Source organism: Aethalodelphis obliquidens, unplaced genomic scaffold (assembly GCF_003676395.1).
Source record: "Aethalodelphis obliquidens isolate GAN/ISIS:26980383/991018 unplaced genomic scaffold, ASM367639v1 scaffold48, whole genome shotgun sequence".
NCBI lineage: Eukaryota > Metazoa > Chordata > Mammalia > Artiodactyla > Delphinidae > Aethalodelphis > Aethalodelphis obliquidens.
In genome coordinates, this window is record NW_020837992.1 from 6,571,860 (window position 1) to 6,595,402 (window position 23,543).

The window sequence follows — 23,543 nt, forward strand, 5'->3', positions numbered from 1 at the left end:
CCGCCTCATTTACCCCGTCCTGCTTCATGTCACTGACCCAGTCGCCCTGTTGCCAGAATGAGCTGAGGTCTGAAAATTGCTCAGCAGGACCAGGCATAACACGGGCCTCTTCTCTTGCGGTTTCACTTGCCAATGACCACTATCTTGATAATTCCATGTAGCCAACAGGGTCTTGGTCCTCCCACCTGGTGTCAGGCCTGAGCCTCTGAGGTGGGAGAGCCAAGTTCAGGACATTGGACCACCGGAGACCTCCCAGCCCCACATAATATCAATTAGTGAGAGATCTCCCAGAGATCTCTGTCTCAGTGCTAAGACCCAGCTACACCCAATGGCCAGCAAGCTCCAGTGCTGGACGCCCCATGCCAAACAACTAGCAAGACAGGAACACAACCCCACCCATTAGCACAGAGGCTGCCTAAGATCATACTAAGTTCACAGGTATCCCAAAACACACCACCGGATGCGGCCCTGCCCACGCCAAAGACAAGATCCAGCCTGACACACCAGAACACAGGCCACAAGGAAACCTACACAAGCCACTGAACCAACCTCACCCACTGAGGGCAGACACCAAAAACAATGGGAACTGTGAAACCGCAGCATGCGTAAAGGAGACCCCAAACACAGTAAGTTAAACAAAATGAGAAGACAGAGAAATATGCAGCAGATGAAGAAGCAAGGTAAAAACCCACCAGACCAAACAAATGAAGAGGAAATAAGCAGTCTACCTGAAAAAGAATTCAGAGTAATGATAGTAAAGATATCCAAAATCTTGGAAATAGAATGGAGGAAATACGAGAAACGTTTAACAAGGACCTAGAAGAACTAAAGAGCAAACAACCGATGATGAGCAGCACAATAAATGAAGTTAAAAATTCTCTAGAAGGAATCAATAGAAGAATAACTGAGGCAGAAGAATGGATAAGTGACCTGGAAGATAAAATAGTGGAAATAACTACTGCAGAGCAGAATATAGAAAAAAGAATGAAAAGAATTGAGGACAGTCTTAGAGACCGCTGGGAAAACATTAAACGCACCAACATTCGAATTATAGGGGTGCCAGAAGAAGAAGAGAAAAAGGGTCTGAGAAAATATTTGAAGAGATAATAGTTGAAAACTTCCCTAACATGGGAGAGGAACAAGTCAATCAAATCCAGGAAGCACAGAGAGTCCCATACAGGATAAACCCAAGGAGAAAAACACCAAGACACATATTAATCAACCTATCAAAAATTAAATACAAAGAAAAAATACTAAAAGCAGCAAAGGAAAAGCAACAAATAACATACAAGGGAATCCCCATAAGGTTAACAGCTGATCTTTCAGCAGAAACTCTGCAAGCCAGAAGGGAGGGGCAGGACATATTTAAAGTGATGAAAGGGAAAAACCTACAACCAAGATTACTCTACCCAGCAAGGATCTCATTCAGATTTGACGGAGAAATTAAAACCTTTACAGACAAGCAAAAGCTAAGAGTTCAGCAACACCAAACCAGCATTACAACAAATGCTAGAGGAATTTCTGTAGGCAAGAAACACATGAGAAGGAAAAGACCTACAATAACAAACCCCAAACAATTAAGAAAATGGTAATAGGAACATACATATCAATAATTACCTTAAATGTAAATGAATTAAATGCTCTAACCAAAAGATATAGACTGGCTGAATGGATACAAAAACAAGACCCGTATATATGCTGTCTACAAGAGACCCACTTCAGACCTAGGGACACATACAGACTGAAAGTGAAGGGATGGAAAAAGATGTTCCATGCAAATGGCAATCAAAAGAAAGCTGGAGTAGCAATTCTCATATCAGATAAAATAGACCTTAAAATAGACTATTACAAGTACAAAGAAGGACACTACATAATGATCAAGGGATCAGTCCCAGAAGAAGATATAACAATTGTAAATATTTAAGCACCCAACATAGGAGCACCTCAATTAGGCAAATGCTAACAGCCATAAAAGGGGAAATCAACAGTAACACAATCATAGCAGGTGACTTTAACACCCCACTTTTACCAATGGCCGGATCATCCAAAATGAAAATAAATAAGGAAACACAAGCTTTAAATGACACATTAGACAAGATGGACTTAATTGATATTTATAGGACGTTCCATCCAAAAACAAGAGCATATACTTGCTTCTCAAGTGCTCTTGGAACATTCTCCAGGATAGATTATATCTTGGGTCACAAATCAAGCCTTGGTAAATTTAAGAAAATTGAAATCATATCAAGCATCTTTTCTGAGCACAACACTATGAGACTAGATATCAATTACAGGAAAAAGATTGGTAAAAAATACAAACACATGGAGGCTAAACAATATGCTGCTAAATAACCAAGAGATCACTGAAGAAATCAAAGAGGAAATAAAAAAATATCTAGAAACAAATGACAATGAAAACACAACGATCCAAAACCTGTGGGATGCAGCAAAAGCAGTTCTAAGAGGGAATTTTATAGCAATACACTCCTACATCAAGAAACAGGAAAAATCTCAAATAAACAACCTAACCTTACACCTAAAGTAGTTAGAAAAAGAAGAATAAAAATACCCCAAAGTTAGCAGAAGGAAAGAAATCGTAAAGATCAGATCAGAAGAAAATGAAAAGAAATGAAGGAAATGATAGCAAAGATCAATAAAACTAAAAGCTGGTTCTTTGAGAAGATAAACAAAATTGATAAACCATTAGCCAGGCTCATCAAGAAAAAAAGGGAGAGGACTCAAATCAATAGAATTAGAAATGAAAAAGGAGAAGTAACAACTGACACTGCAGAAATACAAAGGATCATGAGAGATTACTACAAGTAACTATATGCCAATAAAATGGACAACCTGGAAGAAATGGACAAATTCTTAGAAAATCACAACCTTCTGAGACTGAACCAGGAAGAAGTAGAAAATATAAACAGGCCAATCACAAGCACTAAAATTGAATCTGTGATTAAAAATCTTCCAACAAATAAAAGCCCAGGGCCAGACAGCTTCACAGGTGAATTCTGTCAAACAGAGAAGAGCTAACATCTATCCTTCTCAAACTCTTCCAAATAGGTAGGAACACTCCCAAACTCATTCGTTGAGGCCACCATCACTCTGATAACAAAACCAGACAAAGATGTCACAAAAAAAGAAAACTACAGGCCAATATCATTGATGAACATAGATGCAAAAATCTTCAACAAAATACTAGCAAACAGATTCCAGCAGTACATTAAAAGGATCATACACCATGATCAAGTGGGGTTTATCCCTGGAATGTAAGGATTCTTCAGTATACACAAATCAATCAATGTGATACACCATATTAAAAATTGAAGGATAAAAACCATATGATCATCTCAATAGATGCAGAAAAGGCTTTCGACAAAATTCAACACCCATTTATGATAAAAACTCTCCAGAAAGTAGGTAGAGAGGGAACCTACTTCAATATAATAAAGGCCACATATGACAAACCCACAGCAAATATCATTCTCAATGATGAAAAACTGAAAGCATTTCCTTTAAGATCAGGAACAAGGCAAGGATGCCCACTCTTGCCACTCTTATTCAACAGTTTTGGAAGTTTTAGCCACAGCAATCAGAAGAAAAAGAAATAAAAGGAATCCAAATTGGAAAAGAACAAGCAAAGCTGTCACTGTTTGCAGGTAACTTGCCACTATACAGAGAATCCTAAAGATGCTACCAGAAAACTACTACAGCCAATCAATGAATTTGGTAAAGTAGCAGGATACAAAATTAATGCACAGAAATCTCTTTCATTCCTATACACTAATGATGAAAAATCTGAAAGAGAAATTAAGGAAACATTCCCATTTACCACTGCAACAGAAAGAATAAAATACCTAGGAGTAAACCTACCTAAGGAGACAAAAGACCTGTCTGCTGAAAACTATAAGACACTGATGAAAGAAATTAAAAGACAATACAAACAGATGGAGAGATATACCATGTTCTTGGATTGGAAGAATCAATATTGTGAAAATGACTATACTACCCAAAGCAATCTACAGATTCAGTGCAATCCCTATCAAACTACCAATGGCATTTTTCACAGAACTAGAACAAAAAGTTCACAATTTGTACGGAAACACAAAAGACCCCGAATAGCCAAAGCAATCTTGAGAAAGAAAAACGGAGCTGGAGGAATCAGGCTACCTGACTTAGACTATACTACAAAGCTACAGTAATCAAGACAGTGTGGTACTGGCACAAAAACAGAAATATAGATCAATGGAACACGATAGAAAGCACAGAGATAAACCCATGCACATATGGTCACCTTATCTCTGATAAAGGAAGCAAGATTATACAGTGGAGAAAAGACGGTCTCTTCAATAAGTGGTGCTGGGAAAACTGGACAGCTACATGTAAAAGAATGAAATTAGAACACTACCTAACACCATACACAAAAATAAACTCAAAGTGGATTAAAGATCTAAATATAAGTTCAGACACTATAAAACTCTTAGAGGAAAACATAGGTAGAACAGTCTGTGACATAAATCACAGCAAAATCCTTTTTGACCCACCTCCTAGAGAAATGGAAATAAAAACAAAAATAAACAAATGGGACCTAATGAAACTTAAAAGCTTTTGCACAGCAAAGGAAACCATAAACAAGATGAAAAGACAACCCTCAGAATGGGAGAAAATATTTGCCAACGAAGCAACTGACAAAGGATTAATCTCCAAAATATACAAGCAGCTGAATATGAAAAAACAAACAAACCAATCCAAAAATGGACAGAAGACCTAGAAAGACATTTCTCCAAAGAAGATATACAGATTGCCAACAAACATATGAAAGGATGCTCAACGTCACTGATCATTAGAGAAATGCAAATCTAAACTACAATGAAGTATCACCTCACACTCATCAGAATGGCCAGCATCAAAATATCTACAACAATAAATGTGTGGAGAAAAGGGAACCCTCTTGCACTGTTGGTGGGAGTGTAAATTGATACATCCTCTATGGAGAACAGCTCCTTAAAAACTACAAATAGAACTACCATATGACCCAGCAATCCCACTACTGGGCATATAACCCTGATAAAACCATAATTCAAAAAGAGACCACGTGTACCATCGTGTACCACGATGTTCATTGCAGCACTATTTACAATAGCCAGGACATGGAAGCAACCTAAGTGTCCATTGACAGATGAATGGATAAAGAAGATGTGGCACATATATACAATGGAATATTACTCAGCCATAAAAGGAAATGAAATTGAGTTATTTGTAGTGAGGTGGATGGACCTAGGGTCTGTCATGCAGAGTGAAGTAAATCAGAAAAGGAAAAACAAATACCGTAGGCTAACACATATATATGGAATCTAAAAAAAAAATGGTTCTGAACAACCTAGTGGCAGAACAGGAATAAAGATGCAGATGTAGAGAATGGACTTGAGGACGTGGGGAGGGGGAAGGGTAAGCTGGGAAGAAGTGAGAGAGTGGCACTGACGTATATACACTACCAAATGTAAAATAGATAGCTAGTGGGAAGCTGCTGCATAGCACAGGGAGATCAGGTCGGTGCTTTGTGACCACCTAGAAGGGTGGGATAGGGAGGGTGGGAGGGAGATGCAAAAGGAAGGGGATATGGGGATATATGTATACATATAGCTGATTCACTTTGTTATATAGCAGAAACTAATGCAACATTGTAAAGCAATTATACATGGCTAATGTCTGGGCATAACTTCTTGTTTTTGGTAGCAGGATCTGGTCCTCAACACCAGCTTCATATTCAGGCAGCACTCTTTACCATTCCTGCCACCTTCTCCCTCACCCTCATCGCCCCTCCCTTACAATATCATTCTGTGCTCCATCCTCTGTGACAATATTACTGAGCCAGCTTTGAATAGGCTGTAATGTCATATCAGTTCTACACCTGGATGCCTGGCTTTCACAAATAACGAAAAGCTAGGAGATTAAAGCACTCATCATTGACTGGTGGGTGACTTCATTTTTAACAAATGAGTTAGATGCTAATTGTCATGGCTCTTCTGATTGAAAGAAAAATCTTGAAGGAGATGACATTTTAGTTGCTGCTTGAGCAGTGGGGGAAGAAAGAATAGGGGATATTTGAGGCTTAAGATTCATTCTCAACTAATAGTTGAGTATTATATGGAAGGCACTGGTGGTAGAAAAATTTAGTTCCTGTTTAACTCCGAATGACTGGTGTAGAGAGATAATGCAAAAGTTGAAAGAAAAGAGATTGCTGAGGATTGGAGAAGTTGGAGAAGGATTCTCACTCTACCAAATCTCACTCTACCAAATCTCCCTGGATGATTTATGTATTCTCTTGAGATCAGATTCTCTTGAGAACCTGGTAGTTCATCATAACAAAGTTTCATGGAGTTTCTGGAATATATCATGATCTCCTGTCTCTATATGCACATGCTGTTTCTTCTGCCTGGAATAGTGTTAACTCGGCTAATTCTTAATAATGCTTAAAATATAATCACAGCAGCCATTACTTTCAGAAAAGCTTACTTGATCCTTCAACACTGAGTTAAGTATTTCTGTAGTTCTCGTAGTCCTTGTTCTTCCCCAGTCATAACCTTTATTGCACCATGTTGTAACTGCCTTCACTAGATGTTCAAGGAAGACAGGAAATGGGTATGTGATAATGCCTGGTATATGGCTGCTGCTCCAAAAATATTTGTTGGTTGAATGAATGAGTGGGATTTGGTAGAGAGGACACTTGGTCACTCCAGGCAAGGGGAAGAGGGCAAACAAAAACAAAGCATGGGCTAATGCGTATAGCTGATCCTGAGGCAGTGAGTGGAATCATTTGATTGGAGTGTAATATTGAAAAGAGAGGCTGCAGCTTTCAACATGAGGAAGTCCAGAGTTTGTTTAATAAAAAAAGGCCATTGAAGCTTTTAGAGATAAGAAGAATAATATACATTCTCATAAATTCGATTAAGTGATAGACCTGTGCTTGGGAAATAAGTTTTTCTAATTCTTGTTTTAAAATTTTTGTAATACTTTTCAATGGACTTAAACATATGATAACTGCCTCTTTTAAACATATGATAACTGCCTCTTTTATAGACTCGTCTTTTAAGATTGTACCCACATAATTTATAGGGAAAGTTTTAGAAGATTTTAATACTCTTGAATAAATTGAACAACTCATTAAACTGTGCAATTTGTTTTTCTTACAAACTGAACTGTTGTGAACTATGAAAATTTTTAAATATAATTCAAATAAGGCAGTAATCTGACACATGTATAGGGGTTTCCTTCTTGTTTGTAACTTGAAAAAGAATAAATGCTTACAGCTGTGACTTTTTTTCCCCTCTAGTATCTCCAGAGGCAGTTGGATTTTTGTCAGCTGTTGGGGTGTTTATTATCTTGATGCTGCTCCTTTTTCTCTATATTAATAAGAAGTTCTGTTTTGAAAATGTTGGCGGGTTTCCAGATCTTGGTTCAGGATACAGTACAAAGAAGAATTCACAAGATAAAATTTGTAAGTATCATATCGCTGCTTTCCCTTGTTTGGTCTTTCTGTCTGTACTATTTATTACTTTCTTTAAAAAAAAATATATATATATATATATATAATAAAAAGCTTGATTTTGACATGTAGTAAACTAACCTTGAGCCACTATTCTGAGAGTAAAAGATGTATTAAGTAAATTATGTTCAGTTATCTTTTTATTGCCCATGAATTGCTATCATAGTGCATAAAGATGAATTGTATACCATCGTTGAATGACACTTTTATTTTTCAAATATAAGGTATGCTTTTGAGCCTGTTATATGAACACATATGCTTTAAGAAGAAGGATATATCTTATTACATTTTATCCTTTAATCCATTGTCCAAATATTTCCCTAGAGAGCTTTTTTCCCGTGTCCCTAGAAGGCTTTTGAAAGTATTCACCCTTTATCTTTACATGCTGTTGAATTCTCAGTGATGGATAATTTTATTGTTTGGAGAATGTGGTTTTCCCTGGTAACTTAATGTATAAAGTCTGATTATGAAAATTAGTGTTCCTCTCCCTCCCTTGGCACCACAGGCATATTATATGACTTAGTGTTACTAGATAGCAGGAAAGATGAGGGCTGTGAAACTGTTCTTTCTCTTATGAAAACATTTTATATTTTAAAATAATTACAAGAGTTCTTTATTTGCTATTTCCAAAGACTGGCTTATGTAAATGATAGCAGGAGTAAGTTGAAAATTGTAAAAGTAAGACATTAATTGAGAAGAATTGTAAGGAACAGTAGAAGAGAAACCTTGCTTTTCTTATCCATGAATATATGTTGAAGAGGTGCTTTTCTCTTATTTCTGATAACTTAAAAAGTGATAGCGTCATTGTTTATGAAAATCTTATTATTGAATTACGTCATGCAGCTTTTGCATTATGAAACTATAGTACTTTATGTGATTTTGGTTTGATCAAGTTTAATGTTTCTCATACGTCGCTTCAGTCCTGTTTTTTCATCATTTGTGTAGAATGAACTGGTTAAAGATACCTCTTTTAGCAGCCCCCAGTAATTCTGTGTTTTAGCATTTTTGGTAAAAATGCTTTTACCCTTTACACTCTTAAAAATTATTGAGGACCCCAAAGAGCTTTTGTTTATGTGAGTTATAGCTATTGGTATGTACCAAATTAGAAGTTAAAGGCTAAGAAAATTTTAAAATATTTTTTATCGATTTATTTTAAAATATCCAACAATAAGCCTATTACATGTTAATATAAATGTATTAATTTTAAAAACTATATATTTTCTAAAACCAAAAAAAAAAGTTTGGTAAGAAGAGTGACATTGTTTTACATTGCAAATCTCTTTAATGACTGGCACAGAAGAAGGAAGCAACTGGATTCTCACATCTGCTTCTGCATTCAGTCTGTCATATGGCCTCTGGAAAATCCAAGTGCTCATTTGTGAGTGAATGAAAATGAAAAGTTACATATTCTCTTACTCTTATTGTAAAAATAGTTTTGACCTTGAGGATCCATTGGAAAGGTCTCGGGGACCTTATTAATTTTTCTGAGGCTGTTTCTTATTCACTTATTAAATAAGAATAATAATATTTACCTCCTAGAGTTATTGTAAGATCAAGTAAGGTAAAATTTGTGAATCACAATGCCTTACATGTAATAGCAACTCTGCAAATGTTCACCCTCTGCTCTTCCCTATTCTAACCTCTATGCAAAATTGTTTAGATATGTAAACAAATATATATTTAGGGGAATATATAGGGGAAACCCTTAATATATTTTTTATTTTGAAATGATATTGGTACTTTGTTAATCAGATAGGGTAGTTCCCATACATAGACTATTAATAAATACACTAAAAAGTACATAATAAAAATCCTTTTTATACTTCTTCTTGCAGGTATAGAATAAAAACTCAATAGTATTTGAGGGGAAAATATTGTCTTGCTGCTGTTATGATAGCTGTGGAGTGGGAAAAAGTCATTACGTTTAAACCAAGTGGTTTGATTTTTTTTTTGAAGCGTCTTTACTTCAACATATTTCTTCCATTGCATAAGCATTTACAGAAAAATTAAAAGATACAATGTGAAATACTGATATTGGGCTAATGAATGGCACCATTTAAGTAAATGTTAAATTCAGACTTGAAAGTGGTTGATTTTTTGAGAAGAGAAAATTTTTGCACCTTTTAGGAACAAGGAGTTAGAAAATGGCATTTTTCAAAAATTTTCAGCAGAATCTGCCTTCAGTGTCCTCTCTGGTGGACACAATCAGTAATGCTGTGGAAGATTTGACCACTGCTGTGGGGGAAGTCAGCTATGCTTTCACTGACTCGGTTGCTGAACAGGTAGCAAGTATGATAAGTGGCTTCCGCCCAGAAGAGGAAAGCCCTGCAGCAACAGAAGCTGTAGATACTTCTAAACGAGAAAATACCACGTTACCAGAAGTCTCTAAAAACACTAATTGTCAGAAAACACAATTCGATTTAGAGCACCAAGCAAATCGAATAAATAGCTATAATACTTCAGTTTCACAAAAGCAAGATCAAGGAATGAATGAAGAAGGAGTATTTAAACATATTAATAATAGGCAACAGACACTATCAAAATATCAAGAAACCGATACTGCTGGTGATTCTTCTTTGAAAGGCCAGATGAGTGATGGTAGGATATCAGTTAGCAAGCAGTATGCAAGGGCTGGATCTACTTGTCAAGAACTTGAAAGTACTGACAGATGTAGAAAATATGGATTAGGAATTTCCAATAATGGTAAGCATGACCTAAAGGAGGTAAGATTTCAAGAAATGCAAGAAAATTATTTAAAGAAGGCTGAAAAACATATTAAAAGTAAAGGATCCAAAGGGAATAAGTGTTCAGGAAATGAATGTTCTCCAAAAGGTATTTTGGAAAGCAATAGACATATGATACAGAAATCCATTAAGAAAAAAGACATACATCCAGCAGCATCAACTAATTCTAAAGGTAAGTGTTATGGAAAATCAAAGAACAAATAAATCCAACAAAATACTACAAAGTGAAAGGAGACATAAAAACAAAGAAAAATGAAGCCATTTCTGCCAAAAAAGAAACAGCAAAGAGTAAAGATGAAAAATATTCTGAGATAATACCAGAAAAAGGTGAGGTCTCCTAATGTGAGTTGAGTGATAAAATTTTCTCTTGATTTTTTACGTTAGGAAAACATCCAAATTTCTAAATTTTTCTATACATGTCTGTATATCTAATTTAAGACTTTCTTGAATCCTCTTACTGGGAGACATTTTTAAAGTCATACAGTTTTTTCTCACAGTCATTTCAAAAGCATTCATGTTATTTGTATACCTCTAATTTAGTTACTGCCCCTGGTCCCTGCATTATTTGGCCAATTTTAAGGGCTTTAATTTTACTTAATGCCCATTTATTTTTCAATCAGAAATTCTGTGGTTTTCTTAAGTAGTGTGCATACTTTAATTGGAATTTATTTGGTGTGCTACAGTTAGATTTAAAAATTTTATATTTTTGTAACGAACCCTTAAGCCCTTTATACTGTGTTGCTCTTCACATCTTTCCTAGTAAGAATGTACCAAACGTTTTATGTTTTTCCTTGAGAGCAATAGATTTTTATCTTATTGAATAACATGCTTCAGGATATGTATCTATTCATTTAGCCATACATTAAGAGTTTTATATGACATGTTTCCAATGTGTATACATGAACAATCTATTATTATTCATGAGTTCTCTATGTAGAATTAAGATTCCAACTAAGCAGTTATAGTTTTCATCCACAATATTTGTGACAATTTTTAAAACAATTAGCTGACAGTTACTTGGTTTTGGTTGCAGAATTGCTTCATATCGCTAGTTAGTACACCTGGTTATCCTTTAGTCATTTTCATTAATTTCTGATCTGATCACAAGGCCAGAAGTACACTGGCTTTTATTTATAAAAGATACAGAATTTTTATGTATATTTACATTCTCATAAAATAACCAAAATACTGAGTAGCAGTAGAAATGAAGAAGACTGTTTCAGTTCTGCTACATGACTTTGCGCATAATAGGGTCTGCTATTTATCAATTATATGAATGTTTTTTAAATGATATAATAGAGGCTGATCCAGGATGGATGAGCTAATTAAAAAGGAATGCCAATTTTTGGAAATACCTCCATTTTGAAGTCTATTCTTGTAGCAGTTTTTTGAATGTCAGATTCAGTGTTTTTTTGGTAGCCTTGGTTTAGTTTTGGTAGCCTTATTACTTGAAGTAGCAAAAATTAAAAGAGAAATAAAATTAAGAAGAATAGTTTACATATTATTTTATTCATAAAATAACAGTAGAATGGATGCTAGTAATAAACACTGCAGTAGCAATACAGAATTTTAAATTTTGTTTTGATTTGTTTTCATTAAGAAACATGCTGCTACCTAAAAGAAATCAAACATTTCTGAAGTATTCTAGATTATAGTCAGTACTAAACCGAAACATGTTATGTTCTAAAATCGTTTTGAAAATCATTTGACCCATATGGATTGTCCCTTCATTAGCTGAACTATAATGTTGCTAGTACCTGTGTCCTAGGTTCTGACAGAGCTTACAAGGTATAATAAGAGGAAGAAGAGTTTGCTTCTCTGTTCCTGAATGCAGGGCTACTTTAGGTAATATTTTGTAGTAGGTGAATTTCTAGTTACCCTCCTCAGAACTCTCCTGCTGCCTTAAGACCACCACCATGGTATCCCACAAGTGCTAAACCCTGGGAGTCAGAATGCCTAGGTTCTAGACTAGATCTGCCATCTCAGCAGATGCCATCTCTGTCCAATAGAACTTTCTGCAATGATGGAAAAGTTCTACATATCTATATTGCTTCATATAGTAACCACTGTCTGCATGTAGCTATTGAGCACTTGAAACGTGGTTAGTAGCACTGGAGAACTAGATTTTAAATTTTATTATTTCTACTTAGTTTAAATAGCTGCATGTGGTTGGTGACTACTAAATTGGACAGTGCAGAATATAACATCAGTCATAGTTTCACCCTTTGATGGTTTTATTTTGCTGAATTAAAAAGCAGGACTTAGACTAGTGACGTCCAAGCTCCCTTACTTCTAACTGTAAACATTCAGTTTCTATCCCATATTATAAAATTACTCATTCTGTGTCTCCCCACCTGAATTTCAAACATTGATTTGTCTACTGCAGATGATCTTAGCTGAGTATAATGAGAGAAATATCTAGACTGAACTAATAAATTCTGACTGCTATGGTCTCTTTATCCTTCTAGAGTTGTTTTATAATTCTGAGAAGGTTGCATCATGGTCTAAATGAATCTCAACATGATGCAGTTTCAAAATTTTTACCTTAAAAAAATGGTAATAACTAGTGCTTTTTTTTTTTTTTTTTTTTTTTTTTTTTGCGGTACACGGGCCTGTCACCGCTGTGGCCTCTCCCACTGCGGAGCACAGGCTCCGGACGCGCAGGCTCAGCAGCCATGGCTCACGGGCCCAGCTGCTCCGCGGCATGTGGGATCCTCCCGGACCGGGGCACGAACCTGCGTCCCCTGCATCAGCAGGCGGACCCCCAACCACCGCGCCACCAGGGAAGCCCCACTAGTGCTTTTTAAAATAATATAAAATTAATTAATTTACCTTCTGAAAAATTTATTTGAAATTTGGGTATATTCAAGTAGAATTTTCATAGTAAGTCTGCCTTTCACAGATAATGTGTTAAGCTTGGTGTATATGCTTCCAGACGTTTTTGTATGTACGTGTAAACTTATACTGCATGTATGTGTGTATATGTTGCATGTAGGCATACGTATGTTAATGTCTTTTCTTCTCTTTTCTCTTAACATGAGAAAAGCTTCTCTTTTCTCTTAACATGATGTGGTAGTTATTCTTTCCCTGTGAGTACTTGTAAGTCCACCTCCTCATTTTTAATGACTGTATAGTATATCATTGCATAGATGTATCATAATTTACTTAACCAAGGCTCAGTGATGCACATTTAGCTCATATTTATTTTTGTTTTCCTTTGCTGTTAAACACAGTGCAGTAAATTGTCTCAAATACATATCATTGCTCACTTGTTAATTATTTTCTTAGGCTGAATTCTTAGAAATGGAATTGGTAAATTCCTAGAAATGGGTCAAAGACTATGCAGATTAGAAAGTTTGATATGTATAGCCAGATTGCTCTCTAGAAAAGTTGTACCACTTATAATTCCATCGATAGTGTATGTCTGTCCATTTCTTTGTTCTGCTTCTAACACTGAGCGTCATCAGTTACGAAAATTTTGACTAATATGATAACCAAAAACATCTCTTGTAGCATGAATTATTTGAATCAGGTCCATATGTATTGGCAATACTTATAACTTCCTTTGTGTGCTACTGATGCTTTAAAAATAATTGTGTAAGATGGAGAGCCTTATTACTCTGTTTACCTGTACCGTGGTTGGAAAATCCCTATGACTAATATTATTTATATAATTCAAATATACAAGTCAGTTTTTTCTATTAAAACATAAAAATCTAAAGCTTGGGCTTCTTAAATGAAAAACTATTTTTCTAAAGCTGAAAATTCAGATTGTGTGTATGTGTATATATATGTTTATATATATATATATTTGTGTGTGTATGAATATATGTGATACATATATAAGCATGTAACATGTATGTAACTATAGCAAATTCGCTACATTTTATTGCGTTATATTTTGATCTGCTCTCCTTGTCGTTCCAAATAGATAATTCCTACATTGACAAAGATGAGCATGGTTCGTCCTCTGAAAGTGAAGATGAAGCACTGGGTAAATATCATGAGGCCTTATCCAGAACACACAATTCCAGACTACCATTGGCAGATTCTAGACAAAAGAGCTATACTTGGGAAACAAGACAGAAATATAGCCCTCTCTCTGCAGAGTATGATGGATACAGTAGCGAAGCATCAATAGATGAAGGTAAGATAGGTTAAGTTGTTTTTTTTTTTTACACTATAGTATTTGATTATTTGTTTCTAAAACTCTAGGTGTCTGTGGTTGTACAATAAATAAGAGATAGCATATATGGTAGGGTCACATTTCTGGGAATATAATTTATTCAAATTCAAATCTTTGGGCTCAAGCCAAAAACCAAAACTAAAACCAAAACACCCAAAAGCAAAACACCAAATAATTTAAATACAGTGGTAATTCTCTCTTTTCATAATGAAAATATGCCTAGCAATCATGAGATGGGAAGTGTGAATCTGCTGTTGTCTCAGATGGAATCAGTTCCTAAATACCTGTTACAGGAACTGATATGGTCTAAGAATCTCACAGTGTTGAATATGATTCTAGTGTGTAAATGAATGCTTTTTCATTCAGTATGGGCCCTAACATGAGCCAGATACTTCATGTGGCATGAAGCAGAAGGAGTGGTGATCTCTTCCATGTAGGAGGAAAAACTGTCTGAGATAGATTTATTGAGAGCCAGTACTGTATAGTACGAGACTTTAAGGGAAATTTAAGGAATTTTCAAGGATTTTTTTGTCCCCTGTTAATTTTTGCCTCATGTGCTGACATTGACATTAGAAGTCAACCTATGTAGAAGATACAGGTCCACTCTCAGGTGTTTTTATATCTTTCTAAAAGAGAAATAAAAAAGGTTTTACCATTACCTAAAGCATTTTTATTTCCACATCTAAGTAAGTTGTTTGTGTGATTGATACAATGTGTGACTACTCCTAGTAATTATTATATTTATGCCCAGATATGAAGAAAAGAGCAATATATTTTAAATAGCATTTTTATTATTATATCAAACACAAACTAACCTTAATATTGTAGCTGTGGTTTGTGTTTTGGGGCCTGTTACTATTGATGACTTACTCTGGCACATACAGTTGTCAAAGGAGTTAAATTTTTGTATTTGGCTTCATGCTAACTAAAGATTGATATACCTCCCTTTTATTTCTGCTAGTACATAGTACAGTAAGAAATTAATCAAATATGGAAGGCTTATTATGAGATGCTAGGAAAGAAATAAAAAATATTAGACATGGACTCTACCCTCAAAATTACCTTTCTTAGTACTAGAGAAAATAAGACATGTGCTTACAAAGATAACTAAATAATGTAAACCCTGGCTCATGAATAGTAGAGCAGAAAGAGAATGGGTCTTGAAGCCTGATCCTTGTTCACATTCTGGCCCTGTGACTTACCATATTAGCAGCGAAACCTTGGGCAGTGTACTTGATAGTTTCTAGGTTTGTTTCATTGTCTCTAAGTGTGAATAATACCTTGCTGATAGGGTTGTCATGGACATTAAATGGTATGTGTGGTGTTTTTAGCATAGTGTCTGGTGCGTGATAGGTAAGTGATCAGTAAATGGTAGTCATAGTTATGGGTGGTGAAGCATTGATGGTGATGATAGTGAGTAGCTGCTAGCAAGCCCTGAGTGTGTAGTCTGTGACCCTAGACACTTCCCTTTCTGCAGCTTCAGTTTAGGGTTTTATTTTTCCCTGCTCACTCCTTCTTCTGCCTCTCTGCTGGCCTGATTGCTTCTTCCTTGTAGTCCTATTATTCTCGCGTGGCTCAACAATCTGTGGGAAAAGGGGTGAAGAGAGAAGCATAATCTCAGTGGCTCTTCTGTTCCTGCCCTCACCTCTGGAATCACCCTCTCATTTCATTTCACCTATATATTTAGGACCCACTTGTACTTTTCTACCATTTCTACCCTAAATCATTGGATAAAGCACCCAGGGTAGATTGATTTTAGGCATTCTGAAATTATTTATTTCATAAACATTTGTTGAAAGTTTTTTTATGTGCCATACTAGATCCTGTGGATGTAAAGATGAATAAAAACAAGCTTGTTTTAAAGAGCCCACAGACTGGAGGAGGATGACCAGTGAGTACATGTGTAATGTAGTGTGTTAAGAGGTCTGCTAGTTACATGAACAACGTAATGTAGAAATACAGAGGAGGACTGAGACTTTGTTTGGGAGGTGGCGAAAGGGGAAGTCTGATGTATGATGCAGCCTTCACAGGATAGGTGAACTAGACTTGAGGGAGAACTGTTCAACCACCATGTAATAGTGATTGCAGGAAAGCAGAAGACAGTGTGTTTCAGTGTCTTTAACCTAGGATCTGTGCTGAATGCCATGCTCAGGAGTTGGGATGTTGTCTTATAGGGAATGTAGAACCCTGGAAGGTTTTTAAGCTGGATAGTGTGGCACTTTTAGGTTAGTGTGTTTAAGAAGGATTATTTAACTACTGTAATAGAAGATGAATTGGAGGTAGGAACTACTGGAGGCAAAAGGACTGGTTAGATAAACAGTGATGAGATCCTCATTAGCAATGTTAATTGAGGGACAAAGAATTTGTAGATTGAGGGATGGTCTCAGTATATCCTGGTGAGTGACTGAACATATGCAATGAGTAAGGAATTAAGATTGTTTAATTAGTTTAGAAAGCATAAGAGAAGTAAGTTTGTGGGAGGGAGATAATTTAGTTTCAGTCATGCTGAATTTGAGGTGTCTGTGGAATATCCAGGTAGAGGTGGATATCCTTGTTGGTAAAATACTGTCATTGGGATTTAGGATGGGGAGATGAACAAGTGGTAATGTAAGATAACAGTAGACTAGGAGGATAGTTTTTTGTATCATAGATTATTGCTAATTGAAAAATCAAAGATTGCTGTGAGTGCAAAATACGCTCAACACCAATCAGTGGAGTCAGGGAAGAATAGGAAAACTTGATTAGAGAGGGAGATTTCAGAGCTCCAGATTTTAGAGAAAAGCAACTTCAAGTGATAGTAAGTTCTGAACATGCCCACAGGCAAAGATGCAGAAGTACGTATAAAATGCTAAAAGGTTTTAAGGAAGGGAGTGAATTACCATCCATTGGGGAAGATGTGATAGAACATCCATGAAAATGGCAATTGGGTTCAGCTTTGAAGAATGGGTATAAAGTTGAAAAGAATAAGCAGAGGTATTTTAGATAGAGGGAAGTTCATAAACGCCAGAGTACGCAGTGGTAAAATGTAGGGACTATTTCAGGACAAGAGAAAAGTCCTCTTGGCTCTAACATAGGTGTATGTATGTATATGTGTGTGTGTGTGTGTATGTGTGTATATAAGTATATATATGTATCAGTATATATACTGTATATTAGTATGCACACACACACACACACACACACACACACACACACACACACACACACATATGTAAAATAAAAAGGAAAGAGGTGAGGTCTAAAGCCTGGAGTGCCTCAAGCCTGGAGTGCCTCACTGAGTAGAAGTTTGGATTTAATTTGTTAACCAGTGAAAACTCACTGAAAGTTTTTCACCAAGGAACCATGACCAGATGTGCTTTAGAAAGAGTAATGTAGCAACAGGAAGGCTATAGGAAAAGACACCAATTAAGGAGGTCTTTGGAGTCATCTATGTGGGAAATGGTAAAAATCTGAATTGAAGTAGTGGCAAGAGGAATATAGGAGGATAGGAGAGACATTACAGAGGTGCAATTTACTGAATTTAGGAACTAAATGTATTTGGAACATTAGAAAGAAGGAAGGAAGTGTCAAAGATGACACTAGTTTCCAGCAAGTATGACTAGGAAAATGATGAGGTCATTAATATAAATAAGAAATCCAGAGAGGGATGGTTTTTTCTTGGATGGTGGGTTGGGGTGGAAGATAAAAGTGGTTTTGTGTATATGGTAAGGCAGAATATTTAGGCAACTGGAAATGGCTGTGGATCTTGAAATCATGAATGGAGTTTGGGAGAAGGTTTTTTTCAGATTGTATATACTTAGAGAATAGGAACCAAGGGAAGGGATTAAATTGTTGAGGGAGAATATATGGAGAGAAAAGATAAGAGAGTCATTTCCTTTCATTAACAGAGAATTAAGGATGTCACTTAAACAGAGAAGAGAAAGTAACAACCATAAAGTGGAGAACCAGGAGAATGTTGCATTTCATCAGACACGGAAGGAGAGTTTCGAATGCTACACCACAGAGAAACTGGGGAGGATGAGAATTCAGACAAGCCCCTTTGTCCAGTAGAAGATGATCAGTTACTTTCAGTGTACATTTTAGTAGTGTAGAATCATACATGAGATTGAAGGTGGTTAGGAGAGAATAAGTGGAAGAGAGTGTACATTTGCTGCCTGCACTTTCATACCACTTGTTCTCTATCAACTTTCAGAGTCAAGAATCTTGAGAGGTAGTTGAAGGGGTTCACCTTCTCCCTCCAACCCAACAATAGTAACCCTCCTCTGGTATATATTTGGGAAGGATGGGGATTTGTTTCTAATACACATTTGAGTCTCTGCCAGGTGGTTGTGCCTCTGCATAGTTGACTCAGGAGAAGTACTGCTCACTTCATGTCTGGTCACCTAAGAGGGCTACTGAGTATAGTTCTCTTATAGGATTTTGTTCATTCTCCTGAGGTACAAGGAAAGGGATCGGTAGAGTAGATTATGCTTCTCTTTACTGCTCTGACCCTTTGTTCTGCATACTATTCTGCAGGTTTATGAAGGTAACACTTGACTAATGTGGGTTGAGGTGACTAAAGGGAATTATAAGGTAGAAGGAAAAATATTTTTAAATGTACATTTTTTACATGACATATTGTTACCTCATTAGGGCTGGTAAAGAACCATTACCCCATTTCTCAATCTCTGAATAATTCCAGTAGAGAAGCTTTGGAACAGCCAATATTGGAAATATCTAAAGAGTAGAGAGGGTCAGGGAGGGCCTGGATAGGGATTAGGAGGACCAGTGCAAGAGAACTTTCTGATCAAGTAGGGAGAACTACCATTCATTGAGCTCCTACTGTGTGCCTGACTCTGATAGTTTCTGTACACATTGTTATACTTAGGCTTCACTGCAACACATTGTGGTAGATAAGATTATTTCCATTTTACAGAAGTGAGAGGAGATTTTAGATCAAATAAGTAATTTTTAACCCAAGGTCACACAGTAAGTTTATAAAGGCTGTACTTGTCAAGTCCCCTGCAAAAATGAATGATGCTTTAGCTTCTGTTTGGTCATCACTGCTGCTTTAGTGTCCTCCCTAAGTCTCTTTCATTCATAATTAACCCCTTCAGTTGGGTCCTTTAGAGCAGTTTATATATTATAAATCTGAAATACAGATACTGTAGAAAAAGTAAGAAAATATTATGGCCTCTATTTGTTGATCATATTTTCTCCTCTAGGTGGCCATGTTAATCTTCCATTTTTTTGGAATACAAAAGGGGATAATATCTATAAGAAATTTTTCTAGGAAAAATAAACATTAAAATAATTTATCAAATTTCTTTGTTCACAATTTTAATTTATTTTACTTTGTTGTTCTTAAAATTAAGCAGATTTTCTGATAATCCTCTTATTTTAAAAAGGCCTAAGAGTTAGATAGTAGGTTGTGATATCTTGTTTAAGTTGGTAAGATAGAACAACCTTTGAAATTCCATTCATGCTATTTAGTACTTCCCATTTTTATATTAGATAGGAGAAGCCTATTAGATTTTATATAAACAAACTTAGTGTAAAATTATTAGAATGTCTCTGTTATTTATAGCTTTGCATTCTCAGTTCACCATAGAGATTACCAAGCTATATTTACATATGGCGGAATAGCTATATTATTAAAAATCATATGATGTTATTTTTTTTGGTGAGTTAATTTTAAATGCTATTAAAAATAATTTCCAGCATCACTTATGTCTTAAGGGTACATGTAACCCATATATATACACACGCACACACTTGCCACTCTCTTTCTATGGCTGCTTCACAAGCTCCATGCTATTGATTTTGATGTTTTCTTAAAATTAGGGTCATTAAAACACATTTCTTTATTCCTTTTATTTAAATGTTACTTTTAAAATAATTTAGTACTTAAGAGTAATAAATTCTTTGTTTATATTTTCTTTAAGTGTATTTTAACTGCTTTATATTGTTCTGTTGATTTTCACAATTTCTGTGTGAAGAGGGTAAGTATAAAAAAATTGTGTCTGTGTTTTCCAGATGCCTTTGACACAAAAATTTTTAGTCTTAAAATAGTAAAAGTTATTTATATTACATGGTTTATTTAGATTTTTGATAAGCCCTTTCTTTGACTTCAGGTTTTTGTTCGTGAACATTTCTCCTCTGAAGAATTCTTTATTGTGTGTGTGTGTGTGTGTGTGTGTGTGTGTGTGTCTGCACTCTAAGTATGACCAATTTGGGGAGAAATTGATCTTGAAGACTTTTCCTGCATCTTTGTGTTTTGGAGATCTTTTTATGTGATGAGATCAATTGTTACTAGTAGTGTAGAATTCTTTTATAGTTCTACTTTTGCAGGCCACCTGTGACCTGTAAAATGAGATGTCTTTGTGCAATTTAGGTAAAGGCATAGCCTGCTGGGTGGATGAATTAGAAAGCAGTACCACCTTTGAGCAAACAGTTCATCATGAGAATATAGCTCAGTTAGCAGATACCACCTATGTAAGAAGAAAAAGGCATTCCTTCCTCTAGGTGTAAGCTTTGGTGGACCCAACGCACACTGTACTTAAGCACCCCCCTCAGCCAGGTACTTATTGCAGTGCACAGCCTACACAGCCATACACAGTGGTCCTAAAAACCTATTTTTATACACTTCCAGTCTTAAAATAAGCTGGTGGGATTGCTGGGTTTTCCATGGTAAATCTATATATATCTTTCATAATTTTTTTTGTCTGAGATACTTATCTAGTAGTGGAATGATAGAAATTAAATCATAGACATTAAAGATATCCTTAATTGACTGATTACAAAACTGACACCTAGAGACGTGCAACTTTACTAAGATCATACAGTTCATTAGCAGCAAAACTGAGGCTCTAAGTGTTTGTAACCAGAGAACAGGTCAGTGCTTTTAAAAAGAACTATTCAGTAACCAAGCGAGTAAATAAGAGAGATACACTATAAATCGAACATGGCCTGTGTCCATTGCTAGGGGTTGAGGCATGTCTGGGAAGTGGAGGAATAATGCTAATGGCAATCTGACAGTTAATAGGACCTGACACTTTACAGGTTTCTGTTAGCAAATCCTATAGGGACTCAGTCTCAGATACATTTAGGGAGCGTTACATAGAGTCACAAATGGACTGACAATAATCTTATTACCTGAGGGCAATAATGGGTGGTTTAAACTGACTAGAACATCTGTATTTGCCGTAAGTTTAAGCTTACCAACAAGGTACATCTCCTAGGAAACTGTCCCTAATGAGGGAGGCAAGTGTGTTTGTACTTTGTGAGGTAATCTCTTTAAGGAAATGGAAAACTCAAAGCTATTTCTGAAGACTAGGCCCAACATGGCTGTCAACTTTGGAGCCCAGGGAAGAAACCCTCACTGTTTTAGAGTATAGTAGAAATCTGGAGGATAGCATGGTGGGAAGGCCCTATGGTAAAGGAGCCCTCCAGCCAGAGGGATGTTTATTAATGTGTCTACAGTAATATATATGTTTATTGTGTTTCAGGCTCTGCTGAAGTCTTTGTATAGAACTTAATTTTATCTTCACAGAAATATTTTGATTTTATTACTTACTTATCTGTTTAATTAATTAACTTTGAAAAAGCAGCAGCTTAGAGAGGTACATTAACATGCCCAAGATTGCTATCTCATTGTTCTAAGAGAATTTCATGAAGACTTTGGACATCTAGGAAAATCAAGAACCATACAACTGGGAAATATCTGGGGTTTTGGTCTCAAACTTAGATATGAAGCATATTATGCCTGCTGTATTTAGCAGAAAACTTGAGCAGCCCTTAAGGAAATACTGGTGATTTATTACTTTACCTGCTAGGCTTATTCCAAAAAGCCAGAGCTGTTTTTTTGAGATACTATAAAACTTCATGATGGACTATTGTGGGAAATCACTTAGATAAGGGGAAGGATTTTGGGAGTTGGTTCCTATGGGAAGTATTCCAATTATCTTGGGTACAGAAATCTAGAACTAGTCTCCTGTCACCTGCAGATGTGATTGTATTAAGCATACCACAGCAAAGAGCATAAGGGTCTATGCAGGTGGCACACTACCTGTGCCTGCAGTGTTACACCTTAGTTTTATTATTATTTTTTAATGTTTGGCAGAAATCTTGACTCTAGACCTTTGCTTTAGAATATGTGATAGGAGATTTAGGAAGCTCCATCTAATATTGTCTTTGTAACAGTCTCAACAGTAATAAAGGTAACACTATCACTATGATACTTAGGTATAGTTCTAGGAACTGTGAGAAGGCAACTGTTGTTAATATGGGCATCTCTGATAATAATAATAAACTAATCAACCAATAAAATGCTACACCTTCCCTTGTGATGGACTGGTAGGAACTTAAATGGTAAATACTAAGAAGTTAATGTCTTTCACTCATGTTCATACCACCCAGAATCAAGCACCATTAGTACTTCAGCATATTTTTTTCCAGAAATTTTTTATGGCTATGTTTTAAAAAACTTTATGTAGTAATACATCGGATACATTTTGCTTTTAAAAATTTAACCTGTTAGGGTGGAGAGGGATGAGTACTATTGGCTGCCACCTCATCACACTTCCAAGCTGGAAACATGCACTGTGGGGAGGGAGGCTGCTAGTACATGCAGTAGCTAGGCACTGAAACTCGTGTGGTTAGCCCTGGGAGAGGACTCCATCTAGGTGCATGGAGACAGCCCTGAGGGCCTGGGATGTGGTCTGGACCGAACCCAATGTCAGTATGTGCATAGTGGGACATGGCCATCAGAAAATACCTCGAGACAAACAATAATGACAGCACATATTGGGATGCAGCAATTGCAGTTCTAAGAGGGAAGTTCCTCAAGAAACAAGAAAAATCCCAAACAACCTAACCTACCACCTAAAAGAATTAGAAAAATAAGAAAAACGAAACCAAATGTCAGCAGAAGGAAGGAAATAAAGATCAGAGAGGAAATAAATAAAATAGAGATGAAAAAACAATAGAAGAGATCAGTAAAACCAAGAGCTGTTTTTTTGAAAAGATAAAATTGACAAACCTCTAGTCAGGCTCACTAAGAAGAAAAGAAATAGGACTCAAAAAA

General features: G+C 36.0%; 1 protein-coding gene across 2 annotated transcripts in view; it reads left to right on the plus strand.

The window, feature by feature from the left end:
- The window catches only part of SYT14 (synaptotagmin 14), a 230,638-nt gene that overhangs the window by 72,893 nt on the left and 134,202 nt on the right, over positions 1-23,543 (plus strand). Inside the window, exons 3-4 of one of the 2 annotated variants that reach the window (XM_027082901.1) lie at positions 7,337-7,501; positions 14,225-14,440. In XM_027082901.1, coding sequence (XP_026938702.1) covers positions 7,337-7,501; positions 14,225-14,440 — 381 coding nt within the window. Of the gene's footprint in view, positions 1-7,336; positions 7,502-14,224; positions 14,441-23,543 lie in introns of those variants that run through there. The other variant, XM_027082902.1, reaches the window with a different exon arrangement.